Source organism: Apis cerana, linkage group LG8 (genome assembly GCF_029169275.1).
Source record: "Apis cerana isolate GH-2021 linkage group LG8, AcerK_1.0, whole genome shotgun sequence".
Lineage (NCBI taxonomy): Eukaryota > Metazoa > Arthropoda > Insecta > Hymenoptera > Apidae > Apis > Apis cerana.
Genome location: NC_083859.1, coordinates 3318470 through 3343235, shown reverse-complemented (window position 1 = coordinate 3343235; position 24766 = coordinate 3318470). Strand labels below are relative to the sequence as shown.

The following is a 24766-nucleotide window of genomic DNA, read 5'->3' as shown; positions in this document are numbered from 1 at the left end:
GATCTTTTTGAATTTGAATTTGATGATAGATATTTGTATGATTGAAGACAGGATTGAAAAGAAAAGAAAAAATTGAATAGATTATATAAAATTACAGTTAAATTTGATTATTCGATAAGAATATTTTTATGCGAAAATAAACATAAAAGAAATAGAAAAAAATAGAGGAAATTTACAGATTTCAGAGTAAAATGTACAATGGAAAAACTTTTATATGTTTTAATTAATTTCAGGATGTAATTTTTTAATTAGCTGCTATCTTGGACTTCCGTCATTATGTCTTTTTACAGAATAACAAATCTATGATAATATCTAACTCTATGAACGGTACAATTTAACGTTTGTCGAGTGCTATGTATTTGCATTAAATGGAAGAATCTGTGTACTCACGTCCGGTGCTGCTTTTCGCATATTCTCTTGTACATAATAAAATATATTGTAACGTCTATAAAAATTTTGAAGATAAAATTAACGAATTGATGAAGTGTACCATATTCATCTTACAAGTACTTTGAACTAAATTATGTCTCGTAAAAAGAATTTCAATCAATTTGTTAAAACAAAATAAAGCAAAAGAATCATCTTATGGATTCACTTATGAAATCGCTCAACATCACACTATCCAACATTCCTCAGAACCTTGAAACACGATACCAGAACATAACCTCTTTAAAAATTCAACCAAAATTCAATAACACGATACACGATATATCGATTATTTGAACCTCGATATTCATTTGCTGGAATCACAATTGAAATCGCTCAACAACAACCTACTATTTTATGGAATATTCATGCGAAAATTATAATACATGTATACCAAAACCTTAACTTTCCATAAATACGACCAAAATTCGGTAATAAGATACAGGTATCGATTACCAATTATTTCCAACGTCCATATCTATCACACTCGATATCTATCACATGTAATGGAATCACTCGATAACAAAGCATCTCTTATTCCATATACACATCTTTCAGAGACCACAGTAACGTCCACCCGACATAGGCAAGGAAAATCACCTCTGGATCCCTATAGTTGTCCGCTATTATCGTTGTTTCAAGCCGTTAATATTAATGGACGTAAACGCGTATCGGTCGGTGGAAACTGCGCAGACGCAGAGAGAGAAAGAGAATGCATTCGTGACTCTGTGCAGATGTATATACAGAGAGAGAAAGAAAGAGCATTCGTATCTCTTTGTAATGCAGGGAGAGAGAAAGATAGAAAGAGGTGTATTCGTAACTCCCCCTGTTAGTTGTAATTGAACGGACGCAGCTGTGCGCTCTACGTGCTCGTAAAACATTAATGACCTATAGCCGCTGACGATCGTTTCGCGTTATTATTCCTCAAAGTCAGAGCCAGGCCGCGGCATGTTTATCTCTGCATTTTCAATTTTCTTGATCGTGGGTGAACCGGCTAGATGCGCGGACAGGATGAAAGCGTAATGACCACGGTTGTGCTCGAGAGATTGTGCTCCTAGGGAAAACGGGATTCTTGTTAGAACGCGTTGTTTAGCCACAGATATTTTTGTAACTACGTTTTTCAACTAATTTTTTTTTCTTTTGTTTAGAATTAAGAGAGGAAGTTAAGTTTTATTATTCTTGCAAAATTGTCGTATAAAAGGATTTCAATATTTAAATTTTACGCGTTTCAATTTGAAATAAAGATTTTTATTTTTGCGGAGTTTAAGAAAATTTGTAGAATTTTTTCTAAGAAAAGTTAAAATTACGCGATGAAGATGTAATACACAAATTATTAGATTCTTTTGTTCCAATATAGGATATTGGAATTCTTGGACGGAATGCAGAGGAATCTTAGTGTTTCAGAAATCAAAAATTAACGATATCCTTTGAAGATTTAAATTACATCGCTGTTAATCTTGATTTCGATTTCTCTAATTTTAGCGATCACGGTTAATTATAGTGATTATGATTAGATCTTTTATTACTAGAATATAGGTTATAAAATTTATATCTTGAAAATTATTATATATTATAAATTTAACGAGATGCCTGAAAGTGGGTATTATTTCCCAAATAAAATATCACACAGTTTAACTGCAAATCAGTGTATTATAAAATAATAACTATACAATAAGAAAATTACAAATCGTGTTTCTCGTGGGCGTTCACAACCAGTATCAACAAATGTACAAAACGCTGGTCGTCGAATCAACCATCTTAAACGCTAAAACGTTTACCAACAACTGTACAAAAAATGTTTTTATCGAATATCGAAAACAATCCGCTTCAAACTAAATTGTAATCATTGCTAAAAACGTGTCCCTTGCACAACCAGGCAAGAAGGAACTATTTCTTTCACACACAATTTTTCACTCTTCTAAAAGATACACTGACCCATAAATCGGAAAAGGAAATTTGGAATTTAAATCTCCATCGGTCTAGATTTTAAAAAAATTCCAAATTCACTTCAATCATCCAATCGATCATGGAATCGCACTCCGAAAATTAATAAATTGATTTAACTCAGGTCACATCCTCCTCTCCAATCCACTTATATCAATCCATAAATCACAAACGAAGAATCAGATCCTTCGTCACGTCCTCGAATACTGGTCGCCCCTAATAATAATCGATCGTCCACAGCGCAGAATCCTTTAATGCAACCGGAAGTCGGGTTGGCGTCCCGCCGAGGGCCCGCTACATCCGCCGCGAGCGCCCAGGACCGCAATTACGCGATCATTTTCACCGGTCAACAGCCTTGTAAATCTTCCGGTCCGGTTCCCCGTGGAGGACGCGGCCGTTCTCTCTCGGAAAAAGGGTAGAAAAAGACGCTGGGAGGATAATTCCTTCGGCAAATGACGCTGTAAATTCTTCCTCGACGCTTGTTCCCCTCTCTGTCCATCTTGATTCTAGGAAGTCACACGTTGTCCCTTATCAATGAACCACGATAGAACTATGTTTATACGATGTACAAGAGGACAAGCAGGTTCATACACGGTCGATAATTAGTAGACTGGAGGATGTTTATATGTATGTGTAAAAAAATATATATATATATATAAATATTCGAGACACGTTGTGATTAAAATAATCGAAGAATAAATTATATATATATATATATTTTATTTTAATACGTTATTTTTATTCGTGTACAAATTTTGTATAAATATCCTCGGTCTAATAATCAGATTAATCGAATTAGAGGGGAAGAAGATTAACTTTGGCAAAGTTATTTTTCGACGATACCATTAGAGATTGGGAGAATGAACAGAAAAGAAGGAAGACGTATATATATTTGCTTTTTCATCTATTTAATTAATTATGATTCTTTTCATTGGGGAAAATAATTACTTATCAGAAAGATACGAGGGATGATAGTTAAAATTTTACTCCTATAAATTTGTTTAAACGGAATTCTAACTGTGCCAAAGACTCTCTTCGATGTTTATTCATCTTGTTAACGAGCCTGTCGACGATCTGCGCTCGATCCAAGCAGCTCGATAAAATTAGAGTGTCACTTGCTGGAATCGATCGGGTTGGAAAGGAAATTTTATCGAAGCTGTGGACGCGAAACTGTCTTTTAAAAAACGTTCGAGAACGTGTCGAGCGATTCAAGATCTCGATCCTTTTTCGCCCGAAGGCAGAATAAAACTCGAAAGCATTTCAATGTGGTTGATGTTTACGAGCTGTACAAGGATGATTTAGTTTATACGTTGGAAAGTTTAAAACGTTCTTCTTCTCGAGAACTGGTTCCCTCGACTATCCCCCTCCCCCTTCTTCCTTTTTAATTTTATAAAATGAAAATGCGTTTTTGTTATCCTCGGTGAATAATTATTGGAAGCATTTCGTCCTCCAACATCCTCGCCTATCTCTTCCTTTTCCACCCCCGATTCAATCCCAATCCAATCCACAAAACACGAGATCGCTCAGTCGTTCAATCCTCCTCTTTCAGTAACTTATAATCCAACTTCCTCTCTCGCTCCAACATCAACAGACGGTGTTATAAATCCCTTCCTCCTCCTCGCCGACGTTGGAAATCTCGGATTGGGACAAAGCCAACTTCACGTAACCTCTGTCCTTCTCCCTTGTCCCATTTCTCCCCTCCGGCGGGGGAGGTGGAGGGGGAGGCTTCTCCTCCGGGGACGGGGCAGGGCTCGTAGTAGGCTCGCAGATCTCCGCGTATATCTCCTCCGTCTTGGACGACGGCGGGGTGGATGGTAGCGGGGTCAAGCTGTCCCTGACCTTGGAGTAAGGTGGATCCATGTCCTGCTGGGTCTGGACCTCGAGCACGCTGGTCGAGACGGATCGTTGCACCTGGTGTCTGGAGGACGGCGCGGACGCCTGGATCAGATTCGCCTCCGACTCGAGGCTCGCGTATCTCTCCGACCTCATGCCGATTTCAGGCCTGACGGCGAACGTGAACGAGGCCGACTTCTTGGCCGGGTTCCTCCCTCCCCTTCCACCCTGGGCTATCCTCGAGATCCGGTCGAGGAAGCCGTGGTTGTTGCCGCCGCCCGCCGCCCGCCCGTTGCTGCGATCCCTGATCGTGGTCCGTTTGATGTGCTCCAACCCCTCCTTCAGACTCTGGAGGATCGGCTTCGCTTCCGGCTTCGACTTGATCTCCTTCAGGTGAAGCTCCTTTAACTGGCCGCCGCTCGCGGGCGGCTTGGGTGGCGCCACCCGCGGCTCCGTCGCCCTCTGGTCCAACGCCCTCCTGCGATTCGAAAAGAAGAGAGGCTCGTGAGAATTAACTCCAGCACCCACGCGGACCTCCCTCTCGTTCAAATTCACCTGCAAGCTGAAAGCAATCGCTGCATCTTGGGCGAGGCGAGCAGCCGAGCCTCGGATGGGCAGCCCAGCCTGGCCCTCTTCACTCGTGGCGCGGTTGGTCCCGTTGCGACCAGCTCGAGGAGCTCGGGGACGGTGGAGTTGGGCAGGGGCCTCTCCGGCATCAAAGGTACCGCGCATCCCAGCACTATGGGACCTCTGGTCGCGCCTTCCAGTTGCATCAGGCCGCTGTAATCTCGGGGCAACGGTATCGGCAAGGGCCCGGCGACCAGTCGCACCTGATTGAACGATTACCAAACGAGCTCGAGAAATATTTTCGATATTTCTCGATTTGTTCGCAAGTCTCGGGCTTTGTATTTGTTTCTTTTCTCGTCTTTTCGAGGCTCACCCTTAGAGGAAGGTCCCTCCTGGCCAGCTGGTGCACCCTGTAGAGAACGGCGTCGCTTCCTGTGTCGAGGCTCCCGCTCTGGCAAGTCGCGTAGAACTCTCCTCGCGCGGAAAGGGGCGCGAACAGTTCGTGGCCGTGCGAATCCAGGCACTGGGCGTACTGGTCTCGCTCCGACGACCTCGAACTCTTGCCCTCCGGCGCGCTCACCACCCCGGAAATACCGCTCGGGACAGGCGCCCTCCGCGTGTCCTGGAAAACCGCCGCCAGTCGCAGAACCTCCCCGGCCCTCACCGTCGTTTTCGTGTAGTGGGCCCGCAGGTTGCCGTTCTCTGAAACGGGATTAATTGGTCGATCATCGAAGGAGGGCAATAAGAGGAACGGAACGAAATTACCAACGATTTTGATTCGCTTGCTAAAACTTTGTCCCCTCGCTCTTATTATTCCAATTACCCGTCTCATCTTACCTCCATCCATCTGTTTTCCATTACTTGATAAATCTTTTCCAAGAGTTGGCTAATGACAGTGTTAACCCCGGGAATTTTATCTCCCCCTTTTTCTTTCAATGAACGTTATTATTAAAATATCCGCTTGTCGAGCCACGTTATTGACTCAAATTCGAGCTCTCCCTCCCCAAACTCGAACATCACGTACGCAGAGTACACAGATTACGCGTACAGAGAAGAAACGGGCATAGAAACGGCGTTTGGCGCGGCTGTATAATCGTTACGGTGCATAATGGGACGGCGAGGGGCCCGTTGCGTATCGTAAGAACCCTTGGCGGCTTTCACCGGGCCGCGTGCCTATTACGTTACGTCGCCTACGTTTAAACGCGCGGGCAAACCGCGGCGGGGCCAGTTCGCGTTAACAGACACATTGACATTCGTGTCACGGCCAGTCGCTGCACCCAGGGGAATAATCCGCGCCGCTGCTTACGTGCGTGAGTGCACGCATCGAATATACCGAAGCGGGATGCGTTGTCACGTCCTAGACGAAGGGAGAGCCGCGATAGGGACAATCCTGGCTTCGACACGGCTCCGCGACACGTGGCCCCGAGGGGATCCTGTTTCCGTGTTTCGAGGATGTTCGACGTGGCGTTCGTTTAAATCGCGAGGAGATCTCTTGCGTGGAAATTTTCTTTTTTGGAAGAATTTTCGTAGAGGGTTTGGTAATATATAATTGAAGTTTCTAAGGGGTCGTAACACTTTTATCAATCGTTTTTTAAGCATTAAATCTACGAGCATTATCCGGCATTAAAGTAATCATCCGACAGTAGAATCTTTTTCTCAGGACACCAAGCACTATTAATTCTTTACGACTTTCTGTTTTCCTTTTAGCAAACGAAAGTGCAGAAGTTAATCACTTCGTAAACGAGTCATTTCCTCATAAATTTGCTTTTCTTCTTCATTTACCGTTGCATCGCGTAATAAAGCCATTTATTCATTCTGAACAAAAGTTATAGCCTCTTTCTGCCGATGAAACGCATAATAACGCGAAACATTCTAATTAAAACATTTTTCCACAAGCTATTTGCAAATAACTATTTGCATCGATCGTAAATTAAAAATTTAAGGCGTTATATTTATTGTTATTACAGATAATGTATTCGCTTCTTGTATGATTCATTTCGTATTACGATATCGTCCCAGCAAACTTACCCATTTTGGAGTGTGTCAGAGTGTAGGCCCTCAGAGGTTTGGCAAGGAGAAATGCTGGGACGCCAGCTCGAACCAAGGCACCCACTCTTCGATACACCCTGGCACTTCCGGTACCACTGTTGTTCGAGACAACGGAGAACCAGCCTGCAAGAGGAATAAAATACATTTCGAGCTAACGTTTTAACGTTAAGAACTTCTCTCGGAAAGTCATAAAGAGTTAGAAAATAATCTACTAGAATTTGCAACAACAGTCGAGCAGGATTATTTAATTTTGTTTATCGGATTTGACAAATTCTAAAAAATGAAACTTTTAAGAATTTAACGTACAAGGAGACGATATGAATCGAGATCGATCAATTCAACTTTCACTGGAATGGGTCAAAATTAGATCGGATGGATACGGTAATTTTCGCTTTCTCGTGGAGGGAAGGACACGCAAGCGGTGGCATCTGTGTCAGAGGCGAGGCGAGGCGAGGCTTGCTCGTTTTGCCGTGGCGGTTCGTTTAACAAGCTCGCGTGGCTCGTTCCGAGACGTGACAAACGTTACCGTTGCTCCACTTCCACGGATGAAAAACCAGTATTATACTTTCGTGTTGCTCGGACCAGGCAACGAGAGAAGCAACCCTTCGACGATAACGCTTTGCCAGATTCTCGCAAATGACAAGATCTCGGTTAAACAAAGATAATTTATAGATGCGCACGCTTTGGGCACGCATTCCAATTGCGAGATATATTGAAACATACTGGAGCTGATCCTATTCCTGTTTGAATTCCTATTTCAAAAATGTAATAACTTTTGAAAAGATTTTCATAAAAATATCTGATAAAACAAGTTTCTTCATATTTCGATCGGCCAAAGGAAAATATAATTCTGATGAATATCTATAAATTTTTGTGACGAAACAAAATCCACGAAATCCAAATCATTCATTTCGATTGTTCTAAAATTACGTTAACTGGATTATAATTTACAAAAAAAAAAAAAAACAGGGGAGGGTGGGGATAATCGAGGGATAAAATCGTAATTAGAGGTAGCCGGTTTAAATTTATCGCGAGCCGTAAGAATTGAACAGCCTCTTTGTCTTTGGGCGAGGAGGGAGGGGGGAGGGTGGACGAGATTGTAATTTAATCTAGCCTGGCGAGCGAGCCTCGATCGACGATAAATTCCGTCGTTGCTCATAAAACCGGACGTGTTGTATCGGCGATAAAACACCCACGTTAAAATACATTCGTGGAAAGGACGTTTCGAGGAAAGGACGGCAACAACAATCATTGGGAACTCGCGCATTAGTACTAGCTGTAAATCAATTCAAGATGGCGGAAATACGATGTAAACCGCTTGCAAATCGATTCAGCGATTTATACGCCCCCATTGTACGCGAAGTCGGGACAACCGGCCGATGTTTTTACATTCGGCTATAAATTATGGGAAGAATCGCGCGTATATCCTCCAAATCGTCGATAAATTATTAATTTAAGGTTTGGAAGCGCAGGTACGATATGATGGCGCCCATTTTTTTCTTTCGTCCAGTTGGTAATGGAACGATTCTTCTTCTTAATTAACGAGTCTTGAACGATCGAAATAATAAAAAAAATTCCAACAGGACGAGAAATATTTCTAAGTATCGCTTGATGTAAGAATGTAAGAATGAAACATAATTTGACAGGTTTCAACCGTCTAAATACGCAGTCGGTATTAATAAAATTTAACGGGATTGTCGAGATTGCGAATTATAAATAATTTCCAATTTTATTTCTTCCAAATAATAAGAATCGAGGATAAATATTTATGGAAGATGATAATGTAAATTTAAATTCTATTCTGTATATATATATATATATATTTTTGAGATAACAGAAAGAAAGAAATATTCGCGTATCTGAATTTCAATTGATGGGATTACAGTTATAAACTTTTAATTAAATTACATCGAGTCGTTGAACAGACTCGTTAAATTTGGATAAATTTACATTAAAATTACATTACATTATACAATTATACGATTAAAGATATTTCGATTATGAATAATTATCATTAATTACGATTAAAACATTTTTTTTATATAATATAATAATAAAAATTTCTTGAATTATCTTTTGCTTCAACGGAAATCAACAAATGTTCCAATGACTTCTTTTCGTAATAAAAAATTGTTTCTCCGATTTCAATCAAATCAAACATTAGCTCCAAACGTATCCGAGTTATATTTCACGCCGTGGCCCGTTACTCACCAAACACACGATCACATCACAGACAGAAGAAACGAGAGTACGTGATGATATACATTAATGCATCACCGTTGGAGTTCATTCTATTACAGTTGGCTGGTACTGTTTCGTCATTAATATTCGATTAACCTGTGTCCCGTGAACAATGGAGTCGTGGCTCTTCTACGTGGTGGTGTTTCGTGGACCAACCGACTCACTTCTTTCTTTTTTCTTCAATTTTTACGTTTTGGAGAGGAGGAAACACGGTTGTATGGAAATTAGAGATCGATATTACGAAATCGAGGATAAAACGTTGATCATTAATCAGATCATTGGATCACAGAGATCGCGAATTTATTTTTTTTCAAACTTATTAACAGACTGGTAAAAGTCACTTCTTGATTCATCTTATTGCCGATATATAAAGGCTATTAGGAAACACAGGTGATCATTAAAAGTGGGATTACACGTTCCATTTTTAAAAATTATGCGTTCAAGTTATTCTTTTTTTTTTTTTTTCCTTTCCCAATCCAATTTCCTAACAGTATATTACGAAACAGTATAATATTGGACGCAAAATTGCTTGAAATAAATTGTCCTCGTCGACCAGTCAATCAAAAGATCAATTATCTTCATCCACATTCTCGTCGAAAAGAAGAAAAAAAATTCGCATAGCTTTCTTTTCTCCGCGATACAATGAGGACACGCAACGTGTAACGCCATCTAGAACAGCGTTTCTCAATCATTTTACCACGTGACCCGACATAGTTAATTAGTAATCGTGATCTGAATATTTTCAATAATTTAAAATACTTTGGATATTTGAATAGTCGATTCTTATTTTTTTGATTTCAAAATTGAATAAAACGTAACTTGTATGTAAAAATAAAACGATGAAGAACAATTAATAGGACACATTTTGTAAATATTGAATTAATGTGTAAGTAGGATTGGATGCAGAAGACGATTTATTATTTGTAACACCTTTCAAAGTGAAGATTTATATTTGCACAAAAGATGAGAGAAGAGAGTTAAAGATTATCAAACAGATCAAAAATGATCCATACACCGAAAGCTGCGAAGATCAATTTAGTGTAAACGATGTAATACAAGTGTAAGAAGTAGAATATTTTCTTTGTTTCAAAATGGAATTTTTCAGGTTTTTAGTACAAATTTAAATCAGACCACTTCATATATTCTCTTCAACACGGCAATAAGTTGAGAAACTCTGATCTATAGATAATATCTCTTAATCTCTGGTGCGTACCCACGCACGTGTGTATACAAAGTAAGTAACCAATTACGTTGGGCCAGAATTACGCAAGGAGAGCCGTATGCTAATCATTCTCGTTGCGAGAAATGAAAAAGAAATCGAGGGTACCACACCGATACTCATTAGGCCGGCCAACACATTGCCAAATACATACCGAACCAGATTATTCAGATCACTCTCATTATCTCGGAGGTCAGGGCAAGCTGGGAAGTAAGAATGAATTCCAACGTCGACGACTTTCACGTTGCGTAACTATCGCTCTTTCTTTTCTTTCCTTCGTCCTTTCCTCTCTCTCTTGCTCCATGCGTGAACGCACCCCGAGCGTTGTGCATCAGCGTGTAATTGATGCCCCATTACGAGCAAACGAATTTAGCTACCAAATGAGGCGATGCTTTGCTCATTTGGCTCTTTGGAATCACGTGTTACGTGTTGTTCGTGAAAAGTGAAATTGAAAGAGATAATGCAACTGTGACACAATTTATTAATCGGATTCTTTTCAGAAGAATATTCTTGTCGTCGTAAAATTTAAAATTTAAATTTTTATAATACGAAGCAAATTCGATTTTAGACGTGTCTGGATATTTTAAGGATAAGATAATTCTGTAATGTATTTCTAATTTATCTAAATACAGGAATAAATAAAGAAATAGAGATATGACGATTTTGTCATGTGCGATAGATAGTTATCCATTCGATAATCAAGTCAAGTTACGTTCGCCGCGATTAATACTTGGATGGGTGTACGTTTTTTTAAAACTCCCGTATAATGGAATTTTGGTTATGATTGATAATTCAAAGATGTTTTATAGGATTTCTCTCTCAATCAAATTAATAAACGATATTCGATTTTAATTCATTAAAAATGATATAATAATCTTATCAAAGAGAGTCATCGAAAAATTTGGGTCGATTCATTTATAAATAAATCCACTCAATCGCTTAATGGAAGTAAATATTTATCCATGATAATTTATCGTCGATCCTTGATCTTATCTTTCTTCTAAAAATATATAAGATATTTGCATGAAAAGTTAACAAAAAAAAAAGGAAAAAGAACCAAATGAAAAGAAGAATAGGTCAAAATCACCATATCATCCCCTAGATTTGAGGTGGTATGTTTGACACTTAATCATTTATATTACATCACGTTCATAGAAATTTACTAAAGAGAGGAGAGAAGATTGAAGACAAATTGATTAGAGTGGATGAAAATGAATGATGAAAAGAGTTTTGACATGTTTTGACACGTGAAATCTTTGAGAATAATTTGAAGATAAAGTTGAATCGAGGATGAAATATAAGATATATATGAAAAAACATAGTTTTATTGGATGATTTGGATAGAAGAGGAAGAAGTCTGGTTGAATAACGGATAGTAATATGAAAGGAAGATTGAGATTTGTTGGGGATAATTTCATTTTGATATGAGTTTCGATTCGTGAAAGTGAATTCGAAGAATGAATTCGAAAATTATATTTAATTTTTTTTGATTATGAAATATAGAGATTATATTAATCTTCTTCTTTTTTTTTTTAACTTATTAAGAAATATAAATGGAAACTCGTTTGATGAACACTTTTATTGCAACTTTGATTATTGGAAGATTTGCAATAGTTTCGATTTATTATTATCATTCATTTACTTTTTTTTATTTTTATTATTTCTTTAATCAAAATACATTAATTACAATTTATATTTTAATTACAATTAATACAATTTATCTTTAAGATCAATCAATGGTCAGACAATGATCAATCTATGATCAGTTAATGGTCAATAAATAGTCAGATATCAACTTATGATCAAACAATGGCCAATCAGAGGTCAATTTACGACCGAGCATTTTATTAACAGCCAATCAATGGACAGAGATCAACTCATGATCACTCCTATTATAACTAACCTATTATCAACCAATGATCGGACAATAGTCAATTCATTTAACCATTCTCACTCCCCAATTACTTGTGCATATTTTTTAAAAGTTTTTTTAAAAAAAAACTATACAAAGAAACTGTAAGACAACCAAAAGTATCAACGATCAAGTATATAAATCTTAACGTATCCCAGAGCACAAATAACTTTCCAGGTCACGTGTTTTCGCGAAGAAACACTTTCTTGCCAGACGATGTTCCCAAGATCTCAGCCACATAATAATCAACTCGATATTACCGCGAATCTGATAAACGCATTACGCTATACGCGGAGGGAGAGCTTCCGCGACTTTCGAGCGGGCCTTCTCCTACATCGCGCGCAAGGCATAGTGGAATTCAAACGGTATTGTAAAGACCAAGCCTCGGTTCCCAAACCTGCCGACTCGAGTGGGACCTCGTCGCACGTAACACCGCCTCGTGAAAGGCGCAATTTTTCGCGATATCGCTCTACTAGGAAGTCGACGAGATCCGTGCGCATGTGCGCGTGTTCCAGGAAGATGCGCCGTCAACAAAAAGGAAATTTTTTTTCCGAGACAAAATTTTAAAAGTCTTCACGAATATCGAGCAGTCGAAGAAGAAGTTGGCCGACATTCTTCGCCGATCTTCTCGACGAATGGATTTAGATTGTTCTGAAATTAATAACAGTGAGTAGTTTTATTGACTGTTATTACGGTAAAATTGACTCTCTGTGATAATCGGAACGGACATTGTTAATTGAAACAATCGTAACGTCGGATACGTATTAATCATACGAGCAAAGCAATTTTCTTGGGAAATGGATCTACGTAATCTAATAATACGTAGAAACCCGGTGTCCCACTTTCCAAAGAAGTAGAAACTTGCATCGCTTATCCATTGATCGGTCGAAATAAAAGAAAAAGAAAGAAAAAAAAAACGGAGTTGCAAACGTTACGATAATAAATTGTTGCGTGTTTTCGATGTTTTCGATTGCGGAAAGAAGAGAGAGAAAAAAATAAATAAAAAGAAGAAAATATAAATTTTAATCTAGTTTCCCGTAACTCGTTGAACGATCTTGTTTGACATTTAACGTTGGTTTTACGGTGCGCTTTCTTGGGTTACAACTCGATGCGCTCGTTTTAGAAAATTATTACGTGGCTTGCATCGTTATATAAACAATACACGGTACTCGTCGAGGAAATGAAAAGTTGATGCGAAAACGTTGCTCGTTTCATGATGATCTCTCTGAAGCGAAGTGGCGAAAACCTTGATGGAAATTCAGTGTATGTTTCTTGTATATAATAACAGTAGAAGAATTTTCCATTTATGTATCAAACTTCGAAAGAATAATTAATTGAAAATTTCTATTACACAAGAATTCGGATGACACATCTTACGATGTAAACATTGTAGATTTCGCGTTCGAAATTTCACATTCTCACAGTATTTAATTAATGAATAAAAATATCGAAACTACTAATTTTTCTGCCCGAAAAATCGAGATAAAAGTTAAAAATTATGAGAAACAGTCAAGAGGGGAACGAAAGGTGTGCGCTCTTTCATCTTGCGATCCGAGAAAACTTCGTTTCTCCGTCATGGTTCGCGGACCAGAGAAACGAGAAGTCGGTTACCTCGAGCTGGCGCGCCGATACTTTTCCAGTCGAACAACTGTCATCGAGCGGAGAGTATCGTGAAACGCCTACGCGGCTATCGCTCACCGTACGTATGCAAAATAATAGAAATAACGTGTCGCTTGTTCGAGAATGGAGAGCCGAGAAATTTCACGATTTATGAATTTACGAAAAAAAGAGAGAATCTACGATAATACAGCCGGAATTCACTATTACGTACCTAGAATATCCATAAAGAATAACGTATAATATCCGTAAATATCTGCAGAATAAGAAATGGAGATAAATTTTTATTAACGAGAAAATAAAATTATTCATATAATCGTCATCGAGATCGGATATTTAAATTTAAAACAGCTAATTAATTGATCTTCTTTTTTATTATTCTCCATGCTATATCTAACAGAGATCAAACATCGCCAATCAGAACGAATAGACGTTGCCAAAACTCGAGCGAACTACTGTAGAAGAAACTGGAGATCATTATTTATATCCTGCTCACATCTTAATAATAATAACAGCCACCAGTCACTTTGATATTTCCTCGTCAAAACTGCATAAAGTCATCAGAGAGGATAAAACCTCTCGCGAATCCCTAATTACTCATCTTCCAATCATCATCATCATCATCATCATCATTATCATCATCATCATCACCAGCATCACCTACACCATCGCTCCTTGCATCGGTACGAACAACGGTTCCACCAGCCAGCTCAGCGTTCCGTTCATTCTACAAAATCCTTCACGGCTCCTCTAATTGGCCGTAGACTGCGTGCATTATCCGTTGGCCGGGCAACCGACCCGTTAGAACGATCCATTTTACAATTAAAAACGAATTAATCAATCCCGAAGCCTGAGCTACACCGCACAGTTTACGCAGGGCAATCTCGGTTGCATTCGACGATCCCCATCCTGTGTAGTCGCTCGCCACATCTATGGTATCCACGGTTTCCGTCATTTCCAACTCCCGCCTGAATAGTTGCACGTAATAATCACCGGTGCTGAAATAGTTGGCTCGTTTTTCAACCGGGTAACACAACCGCGACAGTTATGCACACGGAAGGCACCGATCAACGCAGGAACGAGATCCTATTAGCGATGGGTACGACACCCTCGCGATACTTCCGTGGAAAATGGTTTACTTTGTTTTTCTGCGGTTCGTGAATATCATTCGTGGTAAACGATCCTTTGCGTTTCGTTGCAATCGATTGGTTTCGAACGAAAATTTAGCAAAAATTTACGAATTTTATGGACGTTGATTGGATTCGAAATTTAATGCTTCATTTGAGTATATATTATACCAGAGTAACGATTGTAGAACGTATCCTTGAACGAAATAGATGACGCGTGTATCTTTGTTAATCCACGCATGATTCATACCAAGTTTACACTTGGTTATTTAATGCCACGATTCATCACGGTATGCGTAACAATTTGCAATTGAATCGATACGATCGTTTTTCATCGAATCAATACGAAGTTAGTTGAAAAGAATTGAATACTCTTTTAATTATTTTTTTTAAATCTAGTTCTTTTAATATTTTTTCGAGAAACATAACCTATCCGTCACGGTGCACGACTTACACCCAGATTTACGAATCTCGGCTCGTCTCGATCCAACGAAAGGAAGAAAGATTAATAATAATAGCAATAATAAAGAAAGAAACAATATCCCTATCGCAATCCAATCAGAATCTATAGGACAAATTTTCGCAATCGATCGCTCGCAACATTGACACGATCCGCAATCCATTAATCAAGCTCGCGATCAGCTTGTTCTAATAAATATCGAATTATATATCTGTTACGTAGGCAGTAATCTCGACTTTCTATCTTGCACAGCGATAGACGTCCGTTCACGATCCTCGTAAAACCTCTTTCGAGCGTACAAACCGGGTCGGGACGAAAAATTGAATCGATCACCCTCGCCCATAGCCCGAGGTTAGGTTAGCTGCGCTTATGCAACGCGCAGGCGCGCGGTCTTCGATACTTTCGAGAACGCTTGGTGTCTCGGTTCAAGCACAACGATTCAGTTAAATGCTTTCCCTCCTTTCCAACCTCCTTGGGATTACGACCTTGTCCCGGCTCTCTCGTCGAGCCACTCTCGATTTCTTCCGGTCTGGTCGGTCGTCGGTTGTGTCCCTGTTAAGCTTTGGTTACGGTGAATGCGTTTTTCGACCATTTGTCGTTCTCACAGTGGCTACTCTTGGAAGAAATTCGCAAGAATTTGTCCCCCCGCAAATGCATTCATTCGTTGCAAATTAGACTCGGTTAATCGGGTTTTTTTAACGAAAGAGATTAATTTGTTCGGTAAATTCGAATGAAATTTTTCGTGAAAATTTTTTGAGATTATAATTAACGTGTTTTCAAGCGCTTCGAAATTATTCGTCGGAATTAAGTAAATTAGGTTAGGTCAAGTTATTCCTCGACGAATCGATCCGATCTGATGAATGAACTTTTGTGAGAACTTTTACGAAGTAACTATTGTACGCGTCCCATTTTTAAGATCGAGGATGTGTTTTTGATATTTTCGCGGGTCAAAATGTCAGATGCGAGGCAAATCCATTTCACGTACACGTACAAACTCCATCGAAACTTGAATTACGAAATATTATCTCGAGTTGAAGTTTCGAAAGAAATCCACGTGGATGAATAGAAAAAAATACTGGAGCAATCGCGTGGTAATACGCACGCAAGATCAGAAGGATCAGAATCAACTATAAATCTTGATTCTCCATTTTATATATACACCGAGTAATTACCCCTCTCTAAAAATTTTTCGAAAGTAATCGATACAACCGAGTCGAAGGATTCTCGAAAGAATCTCTCGCTCGGTTGGGAGCGTTCCACCATTCTCCAGCCTTGAAATCGTAACCCGAACGATTCCCAGAGCCACTCTCGGTGATCGCAAGGTTGTGCCGGTAATCAGGAGAATACGATCCTTTCGAGCAAACCGGTCACGAGGACCCGCGAGGTGTTGTAGAAGAAGATTTCCTGCGCATTCCCAAAGAAAGGAAACGAGCAGTGTTCGAAACAACGATCGATCATGGATACAAACGCTTTTTTCGACCACGTTGCATCGATACATTCTCGTTGGAAACTATATAATAAATGCAACGAGTCCTCCATGCGTATATTTCCGAGCCTTAAAGAATGTTGTTATTATTTCGGAAAATTTAAATGTCGCGATAATTGTTTCTTTCGTAAACTATCATTTATTATTCCACGCGTAAAAGGGGCATCGCATGCCGTTCTTACCCCGTGCATAACAGTAAACAACGCGCGCCTTCATTTATCCGACCGTTTCCTCGCACGCGACACGCCCATCGACCTGAACGCCGCCATAAATCAACCACACACATACACACAAAACATCGCAATCCACGAAATTGGATGTATTATAATATTATCACGCACGAAAAAAACCTCTGTCTTTAAAGCGTCTCTCGATCTTGCTCCTAAACTCGTGTTGTCCCCTCCATTCGATATCGATCGCGAAGATGGAGATGAAAGAGCAAGTTGCGAGATAGGAACAAAGATACAACAACCCGTAATTAACGCGCACGGGTACCCCCCTCCCCCCTCCGAAGAGGCCCATTATCGTTCACCAGCCACCAGCCAGACCGCTGTTACTTCCTCCTACCATCGCCCCTGTTTCCTTTACCGCAGGTCAAGGTCTCGCGCGCCATCTATCGACGCAACGAGTTTAAAGACCCCCTCGAGGAGGAGGAGGGGGAGGAGGAGGGGACCAGGAAAAGGTGGCGTTACCGTCGAGTCACGGCCGCGTGAAAAAGGTTGCGATATCCTACGATACTCTCCTCTCAGTTACTGTTACGACGAGCGCGTGTTCCACTGTCACGCTTCATCGCCACCACCGTCCTTTCCTTTCGTGGCTCGTTGGACAGGGATTGGCGAATCTCTTTGAATCGGACAAAATTGTCGTCAATTTGATTTTTATCTGTAACGCGTTACAACTCTTCCAACAAATTGCACGATATCACAGTATTATTGATAAAAGTTGTTTAGATCAATAAGATAGTTAGAGTTGTGAAAAATTATCGAAATTTATCATAAGAGGAACCAAGAGTCTTGCCTATTGTATTTATATTCGAATCGATCGAATTTTTTTTCCATTCTTCCACTTCCTTCCAATCCTTCGGTCGCGATGAAACCGAGATAACCGCTCGACAAAAACACCATGTTACATCACGCTCTATTCCACGCTGAAACACGCTACTTGTCGTCTCCACGTATACGTGTATATGTATGCGCGTGAGCTGGCCAAGTTTCCATTGCGCCCGTGTTCCACACGGAGCAAAATGAGCGTGCACAGGTAGTGGAAAAGCATCAGCCAACGTTTCCAACATCCCATGTGAACAAACTCTAGCGCGGCTACCGGTCCAGCGAGTCGGCTCGATCCGGACGAAACGAGTCCCCGGGACGTGGCTTCCAGGACGCAACAACGATCCGACGTGGCTACCGGGCAGAAGGGGATAGAAGAAGAACGGTGCCTCCAGATCACGTAATCTGACTAATCGCTTCCGGTTTCGCGGTGCTCGCTTCCAGTATTTTATGTGGCCACGCGAGGCCGTACACCCGATGATGATGGCGTTCCATCGAAGAGGGTGGGTCCATCGAGGTCAACCGCCCGTTTAACCTCCTGATGCGATGGATTTTGTTGGATTTAGTTTGATATTTTTTTATACTGTTAGACGCTTAGGGCGTGTTCCATGAAAGGGAGCGGTATCTAGCGTATAAAAGTGTTTGGGGAGAAGGAAAAGTAACTAGGCTAGTGAAAATAATAATTCGATGGTCGAAGAATTATCGTTTTGTTAAGATAATTTTATTGATGATCCTCGAGACGAGTCGAGGTGGCGACTAGATGATTCAGTAGGTAACTGTAATTTCTCGAACAAACTCTGATTGTGAATAATCGAGTAACTGTGTCTGAGGAATTGGGTAGCTGAGGATGACTGATTCGTTAGGTGCAATAGGTGCAATTGGGAAGAGAATTGGGGGAGAATGAATGATCAGCTGGTGATTTCAGCTTGTCCAAAAATGCAGATCTTGCTTGATGAAAAGAATCTCATCGTTCATGTTTCATCTGGATATACGGTCCAGGAAATTTGCTGAAACGTTTTTGCAATTAGATAGGATAGTGTTGAACATTAAAAGGTAGATATCTACAAATATTTTTATACTTTAAAAATTACACGTAGCGATAATTAATAATCAAATCTAAATTTTCATTTCATCAATAAATGTTCATGCAAACAAAAATTTTTGCTTAAAGTTGATTATTTCATTCTCGATAGACTTGAACTTAGCAGGTGCTCTTGCAAATAGAAGTAAGAGTGATATAGGTGAACGAACCTGTATATATATATATATATAGCTTCGTGGTAATGGTAATAAAGAAAGCCAGATAGATGACCTTAAATGATCTAATTAACCGGCTGCAGTTACATCAGAGCAATTGGATTAATCAGTTACAGGATGTGATACGTTCACTATTTAACTTTTATCGTTAAACTAGTTTTAAAGTCCCAATCAACAATCTTATACATCGGTCAAGAATGTCCAATATAATATTGGATGATATTAAACTGTCGAGTTTTATTTTACTCGTATCCATATATTAATTCACTTCCAGTTCGCTGCACGTTTTCTATTTGTGCGGATTTCAAAATTGAAAGTGGTTTGTCACTTTCAGAAGACGTAAATAACAAACCTATTAAAATGATAATTTTAAGTTTCTCTCGTTCTTTTTAACTATTAAAAATAACTTTCATTGAGATACACAACCTGCACTTTTGTATTTTTATTCCAATATCATACCACTTTATTCAAATTCATTTATGAACATGATACAGATATAACAACAAAATAAAATTTCTTTGCCACGAATATTTCTCCGTGTATTACAATCTTTGAAAAAGTACGTTAAAACGTACAATTCTCGATCCATTTCACTCATCTGACCACCACACTGTCCATCACAATTTCAACACGTAAAGTGGCCACTTTCGTGGCGTTCTGGAAAAGCAATCAGAGCCGACTGCGAAAATTACAGGATGCAACGGGAATGCAGTTGCACTGGTACGCTCCTGACCCGTTTCCCTCGATAGCCAATCCAAAGAGATCTTTCGGCCGGCGATACTCCTTCGTTCCAACTTTACCCACGAGATAGCGCAACGTTGTTACGTGTCATTTTCTATGGGGAATGCGGGTTCCGCCGTCAGACAGACTCCACCGTGTCTTTTGCTCTCTTCTTTTTCTCTCCCCCTTTTTGCCCCGTTTTATTTCGTTTTTCAAGTAACTCATGATGATTGTTCCCCGGCTACCGAGCTGTGCTTCGCTTGGGAAACTGTTCATTATCAACGCGTGAAAATGACCGGTTTGGTGCGCGCTGGTCTTTAGCTTTGCTCTCAAAGGAATGGATGGATACATAGTGTCTTTTATTTACTGTACTTTGTGTTCCCACGAAATTCGAACAGAATGTAAATTGACCTTTTATTTATTTCTTTCTTGCATTTTGATTTTATTCCAGGTATTTTAGGTGATTTGATAATTTTGAAAAATATCGTTGATAATATTTAAGAGAGAAAGGAAAAAGAACTATTCAGAGCTGTGGCTTTTTTAAAATTTACTTCAATTTATCCTCGAGACGGGGTTAACCTCGATCCATCTCGCATGACGAATATATTATTACACTCGAAGCGAAGTTTCTTACATTAAATTATACAGTATTAGAACAACTTGTCTGTCAAATAGTCTGAAACTTTGGAATTGATTACACTTAATAAATAATATCCGGTGCAGTACCGGTATGCAACGAATTTCAACAGCTAATGACTTACGAAATCATCTGTAACGATGGCTCGATCTTGTTATTCGTTTTTAATCATTTATAAAATTCGTGAGAATTATTTCAAAATCGAATAATTCACCGCGGAAATGTTTTGTATTTACAAATCGTCTTAACATTATATCTACATCATTACACGAGTAAAAACAAACCGCACTTTCCCACAAGTCTTAATCCTGGCGAATGGCTTGATTCATAAATCATGGAATAACGTAGATACACGTAATCCGCCGCGAAGAATAATTTCAAAACTCGTTGAAACCTATCGTGCAAATCGACGAAACCAGTTTTTACAGAAATTGAACGTCTTGCTTTTGAACGTGGTGGAAAGCATAATTTGTCCAGGCATTTGATAAAATGGTTTTTAAATGAAATATTGGTTAAGAGAGTGATAAGAAAATTTGGTTTAACTTAAAGATTTATCATCGCATCGACCAACCATGATATTGTCATAGAAAAGAATCGATTTGATAATACGTGAATCAGACGATGGAATATTCTTTTTTATATTGTTATATACAAATGAATAAATATAATAAAAAAAAAAGGAAGCGAAAGTATTAGGGTTCTATCAAACAGATGACTAGAGGAAGCGACTTTCTTCGCGGATGTTTGGCAACTGTGAAGCGATTGATTAATTTTAAAATAATGGAAAGTGTTGCAGGAAGGAAGTAACAATGTTTCCTACTCGCGAAAACAATCTGTAAGAACTTTCCAATCATCGTCAGAATAACACAATATCGTTCTTGTTTCTTTTTTCGATCTTTCATCAATCTTGCATTACTTCATTAATTCGTACGAAGAAAAAAATCAAAATAATATATATATATATATAATTTATTCGTGCAATTAACATTCGTGCATTTTCCCCAAAGGTCCAGTAAACTACCGCCATCTAGGGAGTATCTTGCCAACAACAATTTCTTGACAATTTGCTTCAAGTTAGGTTAGGTGTTATAGATCAGATTCGCACGCAACTACAGTTGTTGTCCAACAGTTTTCCGAATAGACTTGGCGAGGGACGAGGAAAAAGAAGAAGAAAAACAAGATAGCACGATATCTCATATCCACACATCTGGCATAACCTCAAACGTGGCTAGCAGGATCGTAAAACACCGAGTAAAACTCTGCGCTTGGAGAAGGAATAAAACAACAATTCCTTCCCTTTCGCGAACGAGCACGTCCATTTTCCACTCAAAATATATCCACCTTATGAATTTACCGCGATAACAATGTATATTCTGACCGAAGATACGCCTAATCTCATTTCCATACCGGACGTTTAGAATAATTTCGAAAGAACGTTGATACGTTCGACGTTTACGTCCCTCCCTTTCCCCTCTCCCCCTCCCTCCTTCCTAACCGCTTTCGATTCCACGGATGGAAGATTCCTGCCATTGGAAATTGAACTCGTGCACGTGGAATGTTTCTAGGGAATGATAAGACACCTACGGGAAAGGAACAAAGAGAGGAAGAAAAAGGGAGGATGTCGTTTTTCACGGCGTCACCGTTCGACGATATCTTTAGAGGTTGGCTTTAGAAGCGGCTTGGCTAGACCGGACCCTTTTGTTTTATAGCATTGCATCGGGAATCCTGAAAATTATGACTGGTGAAACGAGGCGCTTCGAAGTTCCTTACGGCCACTCAACGTCGCGCCGTTGACGAGGCTACACTTTGGGTTCAACAACTCTTATACCATGTACAGGGTGGCCCGATCGAATGGAAGAATTTGGGAGATGTCCACTGAACGAAGCTACATTTTAGATTCAACGTTTTTATACCGTCATATATAGGGTGGCACAGTCGAATAGGAGAATTTGGAAAGTGTAGAAACTGTGTAGACGATGACGTTTTATTTTGTTTCGATACTTTTGTACCACCATATATATAGCATCTTTTGGAGATGGTATAATTTACACTGAAGTGTGAGCCGTTAGAGATGGAATCTTAGATGGTGTTTTATTTCGATAAAGATCGAAATATACGAATTATAAGAATTCCAAGTAATGTTAATTTTGGGGATATTTATTAAAATGTGTAAGAGATACAATTAATTGATTTTAAATACGTGTACCGAAATATGCGAATGATCGGAACCTTACCAATTTTGTTCTTTCGATTTAATATCGATTTCAATCTTTCGACGCAACACTTGGACGTTTGTCGAGTGAATTTTCATACATTCGTTTCGGCTTTTCACTTGGCAATACAAACAAACATCTTCTGGTTGAACGCTGTTCTCGTGAAAAGGTTGATCCACACTCCATACCGAGTATAAGGCGATAATATGAAGTTATCATTCCTCCGCCTCTTAATAGCCTCGATGAACAGCTTCTTCTTCTTTTTTTTTTTATTCTCGACAGAGAGAGATCTTTGATCATCAATCGTGAGTTACGGTCACACCTCGAGGCACGATAATCCCACCTCTATCTATCCATTCAATGTATCCCTTCGAACGTGTCAAGCGTTCCTATCATTTCTTTATTGCCAACCCTCCCTTATCGTTCACCGTGTGTAATGTTAAGCTCGCTCTCCTCCAATGCTTATATATACACACGCGTGCACACGATCCTTTGACCAGATTATTTTCCGTTTCTCCTTTTGGAACGGAAAATAAGTGGAGAGGAGAAACTCGCGTTTTAAACAAAACTGTGGGACTCGATACCGAGAGGATGGCTAAATTGAATTTTTATCGTTTATTATCCAGATCTCATTTACCTCTCCCTCTTTCAATTCCCCCATTTCTTATTCAATTTTATCAACTTTATATATATATATATTTCGAAATTATATAAGTGAAAATTGTATTATTATTTAAAATTATTATTGTTCAAAATTTATTATTTTATACAAAAAATTATTATTTAAAATTTTTACATCGCATTTATCAAAGCGATTTATTTTCCCACGTATCTATATAACGTTTATAATCATAACATAACATATAACCATAACAGCTTTCTGTACGACCCGTATTGTCTCGTTTGTAAATATAACGGACGTTCCTTCCTAAACTCGTGTTTGGAATACGCAGTCTGTTTCCGACCGCGAACCCGAACGTTTCGCACGGCGAAAGAATATAATTAGTGAAATTATTCGCATACGCGAAATCGATGGTAATCTAACGCAACAATTTTTCGCGTTCGATTTATCGGCCGCCCTTATCGAGAGAGTTCGAAAATTAATAGAGCGATCAGATCGATGCTCGATATTCGATGTCACGCCTTCTTTGTCCCAGAAAAGGGAGTGGTTATGCTAATGCAACGTGGGGGGATTTCTTCTGTATTCGCGCATTGCCACTTGTGTTGCCACGCGTGCTCTCGCGCGCATAAATTATCCCCCCCCTCCCCCAATCTTTCCATTTCGCTCCGTCCATCAGATTAATATTAATTTCGTTTATTGAAAATATTATTCAAAAAATATCGTTCCGTGATATTCCCAAACTTCTGGTCGAGGAGCGAGGAACGCGAAAGTGGAGGGGAGGAAAAATTCCGCTATAACGTATTCTTAATAATAATAATAATAAAAATAATAATAAGGGGGAGGACAATCAAGGTAATAACAGTGTTCGAGTCTCGCTCGGGCATCCGAGGCTCAAAGTTGTTGCAATTTGTTATTACCGCGTAACAGGGTTATTTATAAAACGACACGTCCCCAATTGTGGACCGATCACAATTTTCCGCATTTTCTATGGCCGCTCGCATGGACCGGAGTTAAACGTTCCGCCGGAAGCGAGGCAACGTAATACCACGTTTCGATACACACTCCGGGTGAACGGAAGCTTGCCGCCGCTTCCAACGTTCGACAGAGCATTTTATATTCTATTTTTAAGAAGTAGAAGCGAGTGAGTAACTTCTTTTTCTTTTGAAAATTTTAATTATCGGAGAATTACTTTATACAGCGAAGCGAATATTTGAGGCAAGGAAGGGGGAAGGAAGAAGGGCGTGGAGTTGGAAGTGAATCGAGAAGGAGGTGGCGCCATCTGTCGGGCGCGAGTTTTCATCCAGGGAAATATCAATTACGGGGGAATTTTTTTGTATGCGTTATCGATAACTGTTGTTATCAGTATGCGAGAGAGAATTTAATTAGCATC

General features: G+C 39.4%; 1 protein-coding gene and 1 pseudogene across 1 annotated transcript in view; one reads left to right on the top strand and one right to left on the bottom strand.

Annotated features, from left to right (window-relative positions):
* The window catches only part of LOC114577197 (uncharacterized), a 75204-nt pseudogene that overhangs the window by 11749 nt on the left and 38689 nt on the right, over positions 1-24766 (top strand).
* The window catches only part of LOC107995293 (uncharacterized), a 40420-nt gene continuing 17710 nt past the window's right edge, over positions 2057-24766 (bottom strand). Inside the window, exons 3-6 of the mRNA XM_017052697.3 lie at positions 6799-6942; positions 5144-5472; positions 4759-5033; positions 2057-4681 (exon numbers count right to left, since the gene is read on the bottom strand). Coding sequence (XP_016908186.2) covers positions 3955-4681; positions 4759-5033; positions 5144-5472; positions 6799-6942 — 1475 coding nt within the window. The 3' untranslated portion in view covers positions 2057-3954. The remainder of the gene's footprint in view (positions 4682-4758; positions 5034-5143; positions 5473-6798; positions 6943-24766) is intronic.